At 34.9% G+C, this 8356-nt stretch overlaps 1 protein-coding gene across 1 annotated transcript; it reads right to left on the reverse strand.

Moving 5' to 3' along the window:
• Nucleotides 1–6669: 6669 nt before the first annotated feature.
• On the reverse strand, nucleotides 6670–7581 carry LOC129572145 (basic-leucine zipper transcription factor A-like). The gene has a single exon (XM_055452068.1). The coding sequence runs from the start codon at nucleotides 7579–7581 to the stop codon at nucleotides 6670–6672; it is 912 nt and encodes a 303-aa protein (XP_055308043.1).
• Between the last annotated feature and the right edge of the window lie 775 nt (nucleotides 7582–8356).

Genomic DNA, 8356 nt, shown 5'->3' on the forward strand with positions numbered 1-8356 from the left:
ATTTGTAGCAAAAATGTGAAATTTTGGTCGATTTTGGCCATATATTCGCCTGAAACAGCTCAGTATTGCACTTCAGAGCATTGTAATGTTGACCAAAATTGTAGTACTGGACGCCAGCAGTAAGATCCAGTCATCTGTTGTCCAGTATAATAGCGATATAGTACCAAATTTTTTGAATATTCTTCAATGTATTGATTTTATTCCCCTACAAACTACATAGCTCTCGGGGGAGTGGATTTGATTAGTAAAAGTATGTCGGAAAATGGCTTAAATTTATTTTTTCGGCCTACATTTTCGGATCAGCGGTTAGGAGCTGCAAATTTTAAAACATTTGGCATTTGGGCTACCCTAATATACACATCCGATGGATGTTGAACGATGTTGAACTACTAATTTAAAAAAAACGTCAATCTATGCAAGCAACACATAAAATTCGTTTTTATTCCATTGAATTTTTTGAAAAATGTAATCCTATGAAAACAAACGAATATTCATTGCTCGGAATCTCACAAAACCGCACAAAACAACACAAAAATCCACAAAACTATTTCAAGCCGTACATACCATTGAACAAAAATCGGCCGGAATATGGAATGTTAACAAACGGAATGACATTTGTTCAACTTCATTGTGGACTTTGTATACGAAAACACGCGAAAACAATACTTTGGCTTATCATAAGCCTAAGCTAGACAATTCAGGTAGACGCTAGATGTTTACTGTCTAAGAGTAGGAACTCGACTAACTTCAACTTAGCTAGAGTAAGCTGCTCTTATATACTATTCGTCGGATGGCATCAAAGGATGCCGACGACGGATACTATAGTAGGGGTATGTGATCATTGAGAAATGTGTAACCTATTTACTCTCGAAATTGTCCGAGCGTTGAGTAAATAGCACAAATAGATAGTCCAAGAGGTATCGTTGCTTAATCAATTTCATCATGATTAGCTTTAGCTAGTTTTACATGATTTTTATGAATTTTGTAAGGTTTATTTTGCTTCAAAATCTCGATGTAGCTTTCTGATGTATCAAGAACTTCATATGGTCCCTCATACACGGGTTGAAATTTGTGATCTCTAACAGGAGTTTTAAGTAGAATCATATCCCCAATATTGATATCTTGAACGTAGGCTTTTTGATCGTAGTATTTTTGTTTTTTAGTTTGCTTGCATGAATATTTTCTTTGGCCAACTTCAAAGCTTCGGCTATGTTGTTGCGCGTCATATCTGCTAAATTATAATAATTGTAAGTCAATTTTGGTTTTGTCAAATGTGTTGGAATTTGAATTTTGAAACCGTGTGCCAAATAATGAGGTATTTGTTGGGTTGTTAAATGAACTGTGTTGTTGTAGGCGAATACCGCAAACTTCAGTATGTCATCCCAGTTGTTTTTATCTCTATTTGAGTACGAGCGGAGGAATTGATTCAAATTTTTATGTCTACGTTCAACCTCGTTTCCCTGTGGCATATACGGTGTAGTGAAGATCTTTTTGATTGAAAAAAGTTGCGTTAGTTGCTTTATGACCCGTGATGTAAAACTAGTCGCATTATCTGAGATAATTCTTGAAGGAAAATTGTATCTCAGAATCACATGTTCCAGTAGACAATTCGCAGCTGTTAGTGCTGTACAGTCCCTTGTAGCGGCTGCAGATAAATGCTTAGTTAAATTACACGTCATTGAAAAGATGTACCTATTTCCCCTGGCGCTTTTCGCAATTGGTCCCACAAAATCGATGAAAACATGGTCATAAAGTGATTCTCCCAAACTAGTGATTTGCATTGGCATGCGAATATATCTGGTAACTTTTTTTTTCTCACAAATTGGACATTTCGATACGTATTTCCTGATCTGTTCCTCTTGATTTTTAAACCGATAGAATTTGCTAATTATTTTCGATAATTTCTCACCCGAGACGTGGCCACCGAGCAAGGATTTGTGATATAAATCTAAGACTTGATCTATATCCTCTTGCTTTGTCAATTCCACAATTTTATTTAGGAAAAATACTACAGATATATTTTCCGATGCGAATATTTCTTCGAATAGATTTCTGAAGAAGATATAATGACGAATGTTGTCATAATCCAAATTCAACGCAATATTTTCCGCATTTACTCCTTTACAAATTTCCAAAATTTCTCTGATTTGACCCTCTGTGCACGCAGTATTTTGCCTATTTGAAAATTGGTTAGACAAAACACATGCGTAATGATATTTGTTGAATTTTGAGAAATTTGGCTTAAAATTTGTAATTCCGAATTTATTCATTATTTTTTCCTTCAAAGTATCGTTTTTCAAAGGAATAAAATGGAATATCAGATCAAAATTGCTTTTTCTCAAAATAGTACCATCTCTTTCTTCGATCGTGTATTTTTCACGTAATTTTTCATTCTGTCCGCGTGTAAGCATAAATGCTTCCGTCTTATTTTCTATTTCAATGAGTTCGTCTATAGATAATGGTTCAATACGGGATAATGCATCCGCAACGGTGTTTTTCGGACCCGGACGGTACAATATTTTGAAATTGTAATTCAATAACTCAAGCTTTTGACGAAAAAGTCTTGAACCACAGTCCTTCATGTTGAACAAGTAACACAATGCTTTATGGTCCGTTATCAACACAAAAAATCGTCCATAAACATAGACTCTAAATGCCTTGATTGCTTCAACAATCGCTAACAGTTCTTTCTGTATTGTTGAATATCGTTTTTGAGCTTAGTTTAAGGTCCTACTGAAGAAATAAATAGGTCTATCATTTGGCAATTCCCCTTGTGATAACATAGCTTCAATTGCAACATTGGATGCGTCTGTTGTTATGTAAAATATTTCCTCAAAATTCGGGAAAGCTAGAACTACTTCTTCCAAAAGTGCTTTTTTCAAACCATCGAACGAATTTTGCTGAACTTGTGACCAAACGAACGGTTGTTCGTTCTTCAAGAGTGTCGTCAAAGGTTTAGACAGTTTTGAAAAAATTTTCACGTATCGCCGAAAATATGAACATAGTCCCAAAAACGACTGGATTTGCTTGATTGTTTTGGGTATTGGATAATTTTTAACCACTTCGATTTTCCGTGGATTTGCACGTATTCCGTCCCTGGAGACAATGTGACCCAAATACTCGAATTCCTTTGCATAAAATATGCACTTCGAAATTTTCAACTGCAAGTTGTGTTTGCGCAATTGTTTCATCACCTGCCACAAGATGTCGTCATGTTGCTCTTTCGTTTTTCCATAAATGATGACATCATCCATGTACACATAAACGCCCCTGTTTATCAGGTCTACCAAAATCGATTGATGGCTCTTTGCCAAGTTAATGGCGCGCTTGCCAATCCAAACGGCATTCTAATCCATCGATATTGGAAATTACCAGCGGTGAAAGCTGTATAATCTCTAGAGTCTTGGTCCACAACAATTTGATGAAATGCATTTTTGATATCCAATGTTGTAAAATATGAGTTACCACTAAGACCATTTATAATATCATCTATTAAAGGTATTGGAAAATTCTGAATTTCGGAGATTTCATTGATTTTTCTGTAATCGACCACAAATCTAAAATCGTTTTTCTCACCCGTGTCATCTTTTTTCCCAACTAAAATTGCCGGTGAATTATACTGTGATTGACATTTTTCAATTATCCCACGTTCTTCAAAATCATTTATTATTTTTTCCATTATTTCTTTGTGTGCATGGGGTATTCTATATTGTCTCAAATTCACAATTTTTGTACCGGGAATAATTTTAATTTTGTGTCTTATGACATCAGTTGATTTCAATTTGTCGCCTTCAAGATAAAATTGATATGGAAATTCTTTACACAATCTCCTGATAGTATTCTTTTCATCGTCTGCCAATTTGTCAAGTTTCAACTGATTCATTATAATTTCTGATCGGTTCATATTCTGATAATTTGTACTGTAACTGTGTTGTGCTATTGGCATACCCGAATTGACTTTCATTTCATGTCTTGTCCTAAACCTTTCTTTATAAAAATTTGCAGCTTCAAAATATTCTTGGAACTCATATTTGTCATTCTCTTTTATTAAATTTTCGCCCATATTTTCTTCAAAATTCTCAAAAAAGTGTGATGGAGCCTCTGTTGACTCCTTAGATTTTGGCCAATTTTCAACTTCAATTTTTCCAATTTCATCTGTATTCTCAATAAATATGTTTTCTTCAATAAAACCAGGAATTATCGTCTGGCGTATATTATTCTGGGCTTCATTTTTCAAAATTTCTTCATTATTTTCAATTTTATTCAATTCATCGCCCTTCTTTTGGCGGATATTAAATTCAATTTTCATTTTATTCATATCAATAATTGACTTGTATGAAGATAACACAACGCAGCGCCTTCTCTGCACTTACGCCAACTGCTGTTAGCAAGAGTCACTACAGTACAACGTACGTCAAATTCAAAAGCTTGTATATATATGTATACATGTGTCAGTTGCTTATTGAGCGATTTTCTGTTCTCCAGCTCTATTTAATTTTTTTTTACTAAATAGCGTAAATTTTGTTGCATGAAAATCAATCTTCTTATTTTTAAACGTAAAATCAAATTTTACGATAAAACAATACAGGAATTTCACTGTTTTGAATAAATACGAACAAGTGTCACTTCATTTGTTTACGTTCTGTTCACGAGAATCATGTTATGTTTTTTTTAATCAAAAAGCGTATTTTACTGTTCATTCCAATGCAAAAAATCAATTTTCTCATTTTAATATTTCAAATAAAAATGTTTCCGTATTTTTGCGTATTTTTGTCAACACAAGAGTGACTAAAAAAAGTTCCATCGAGTTGTAATTTCATTTGTTGACATTTCATATTCCGGTTATTGGATATACTCGGATATACTGTTATCAACTGTTTTGAATCGTTTTGAACGGTTTTGAATGGTTGTTTTTTCACACGAACATAAAAACGTGCTTGACTTCACTGAAGTCATTAATATCCCTTGATATATTTTCAAAATTAAAAGAAAAAATTATTTCATGGCTCAGAATCGAACAGCATTTCACTATTTACATCAATGTGTCATCATTTGTCATTTATCATCGGCTTTGTTACTCTTGTATTGACAAAAACACGAGAAAAAATTGACTTTCCCGGACTTTACGTTTTAAAACCAGAACGTTGATTTTTCAACTTAAACATGTATACATACGTATACAAGCTTTTGAATTTGACGTAAGTTGTACTGTATTTACTCTTGCTAACAGCAGTTGTCACTTCTGGGCTCGTTTGTATGGGAATTGACAACAAGGCGCTGCGTCGAGATAACATGTCAAACCCAATAAATCCATCGCCAGGGCCAGCGTACTTTCTGTCCACTAAATGCAAGGCGGTCTCTATGCTTCGACTACCAGTCGAAAAGACTCCAAACACCATCCCCCCAGTTTTGATGGAAATATCTTTGCCTGTGACTCCATACAAGTTGATTATATAATTCATTATATGTGTATTTTCTTTTATTACGTCATTCGCTAGTAGCGTAATTGAAGCTCCAGTATCAATTAAAAATTTCAATGGCCTTTCACATAAATTTGACTTCAATGATATGTATGCTGCTCCATTTTCGGAAATATCTCATGTTCAATTTTCACTGTTTCTGTTTCATTTTCTTCTTCTTTTTTGGACATGCTTTGAAAGTCTTTGAGAGCGTTTAATGTATATATGCTATTTTCTGAAGTTCTGAAATTTACTGTCATTATTGATGTTTCGGATGAGAATTGCAGGCCGTTCAATCTCATCCTTTCTAGTTTTCCGACTCCTCAAATTGGCTACCGGAATCATTCTCATACTTAAGGTGACCAGATCTGCAAACAGGAAAATCCGTACAAATCCGTACTTTGGCAACGAAAATCCGTACAAAAATCCGTACATGCAAAAGTCAATAATTTATTATATACGCCGCATATTCTCGCGACAGAAATATCCAGAGACGATATTTTGATTCAAAGTATTTATATTGAGAGGAGTCGCGATAATTCGGCCAAAACAGCTGATGCAGCGTCAGCGTCAGTTTTTCAGTTGAATTTAAACAACTCACAGGTTTGTTGATAGAACGAAGCGAAAATCAGCATATTGTCATATTGGAAGTTTTATAATTTCAGCAGTCTGAATAAAAATACATTTCGTTTCGCTTTGTTCTATCATAAACTGGTGAGCTGACGCTACACCAGCTGTTTTGGCCGAATTATTGTGACTCCTCTCAATATAAATACTTTGAATCAAAATATCGTCCCTGGATATTTCCGTCGCGAGGATATTTCTGTCCCTGGATATTGGCACTTATAAATAGGTCAGTAAGAAGCAATTAGTCAGATCAATCTCCGAAACCGAATCGACCGTTTGAATTGAAGATTTGCTCTGCTTGTCAATTTTTTTTTCCTTTAAATGTCACGTAGCCGATATGTGTTCAACGATGAATTGAAAAAGAAATACCCCAGTTTCGAAAAAAGTGAATCAAATGATAGTGAATCAAATGATCATTGCACATTTGATATTTAAAATTTACCGTAATTTTGCAAATATACGGAAATATTTGAAAAATCCGTATAAATCCGTACGATTCCGTACACAGCGGAAAATCCGTAGAAATCCGGAACATGGTCGAAAATTCCTTACTGTACGGATAAAATCCGTACATCTGGTCACCTTACTCATACTGAAGATGGTTCACTTGTGCTGGATTAAAAATACCTGCAAAATTATTTGACCTGTTGAACGGACGATTGTTCTGACCATTACGATTCTGATTATTCTGACCGTTGAAATTTCGGAAATCAATGCTTCCATTTCGGAAACCATTGTTGTTATTATTGAAATTAGGATTGCCATTATTATAGCCACCATTAGAATTACGATTGCCGTTGTTATATCCCTGTCCGTTATTACCAAAATTTCGATTATACAATTGCATGCCGTTGTTTCTATTACGCCAAAAGTCATTGTTATTATTTCTCGGCTGATTTCGGTTCATGCCACCATTATTCCAGTTTGAGTTACGATTCCAATTTGTGTTGCGGTTCCAATTTGAATTGCGATTCCAATTCGCATTACGATTCCAGTTCGAATTTTGATTAAAATTTCTTTGATTATTTTGAAATATTGCAGAAATTAATGGATTTAGACTCTTGTCACCACTATCTTTGTTTCTGCAGTCAGTTTCTCGATGACCTAATGCCCTACAGAACCTGCAGAATAGCTCTCCTCTCGGAACTTGACTTAAAGAGTCGCTCTCGGCTCCAAGAGCATGGGTAATAGCGTCCTCCAAAGAACTTGAGCCTCTGATTGTCATAATATTTCGCAATTTACTGTCTCTAAGACCATTTATGAATGCTCGACGAGCTATGCGATCATGTTCTTTGCGTAAATCGTCGGACATAAAGCTATATGTCGAATTTCTGTCTTTCTGAAGTTGTCTTATACGCTCAACGTATTTTGACAATGATTCGTCTTTCTCTTGACGTAAGTTTTCCATTTGACTCGTTAAAATTTCCTTGTTCGACAAATATGCATAATGCTTCATCAACTTTTGTTTGATTACCTCCCAAGATGGATTACTCATGTTTATCAACAAGTTTCGTGGTTCTTCACCCAATTGTCTGGTTCGTATGAAAAACGTTGTTCTTGAGAGATCGGTACTGAAAATTGTACTCTACGTCGATTGTCCAGAAAATCTTGTTCATTGTGAACATAACTATCTATATGTTTGATTAGTGGTCTATCTTGAAAACGTTGTGGAGTATCCACATATGTGTAAAATTTAGGCCGATCTTCACGTTGTTGATCGTAATTTTGTTGTTCAAAATCGTAATATTTTTGATTGAAATCTCTACGATCGTCATGATATTTCCGATCAACATCTGCATAAGATGGATTATTCATATTGTTTTGAGCAAAATCTTCATCTATACGCTCGAGTCTAGTTTTGAGTCTTTCGTTGCGTCTTTTTTCCGCAAGTTTCGAAAAATATTTATACTCTTTCAACATCATTTCTTCATCTGAATCATAATCTTGTTGCGTATCTGGTTGCATATCGATTTTCCGTACAGCGCCGGTTTCGGCCTGTTGCTCTCTTGAAAATATTTTTACTTGATTATCATGTGATTTAGTGTACGTACACCGGAGTTGAGGTGTTACTAGCTGTCGTAAAGACATTTGGCGGTTGCTCCCAGAAGTTAGTTGTAGAAGTAATTCTATTAATTTTATCTTGAGGTATAATATTCGGTTTTGAAATGACTTCCTTAGTAGTTTGAGGTGTTGGAGGTGGAGTTCGGCTTAAAGTGCGTGAAGCTTGAAAGCCTTTATTAAAATCAAATTCCATTAGATTTTTGGGGATT

The sequence above is a fragment of the Sitodiplosis mosellana genome, unplaced genomic scaffold (genome assembly GCF_009176505.1).
Source record: "Sitodiplosis mosellana isolate CC-2019 unplaced genomic scaffold, AAFC_SMos_1.0 Smas_scaffold_4287, whole genome shotgun sequence".
In the NCBI taxonomy this organism is placed as follows: Eukaryota; Metazoa; Arthropoda; class Insecta; order Diptera; family Cecidomyiidae; genus Sitodiplosis; species Sitodiplosis mosellana.

Coding starts and splice junctions, on each gene's coding strand:
- LOC129572145 (XM_055452068.1), bottom strand. CDS start 7,581: ATGAGTAATCCATCTTGGGAGGTAATCAAACAAAAGTTGATGAAGCAT.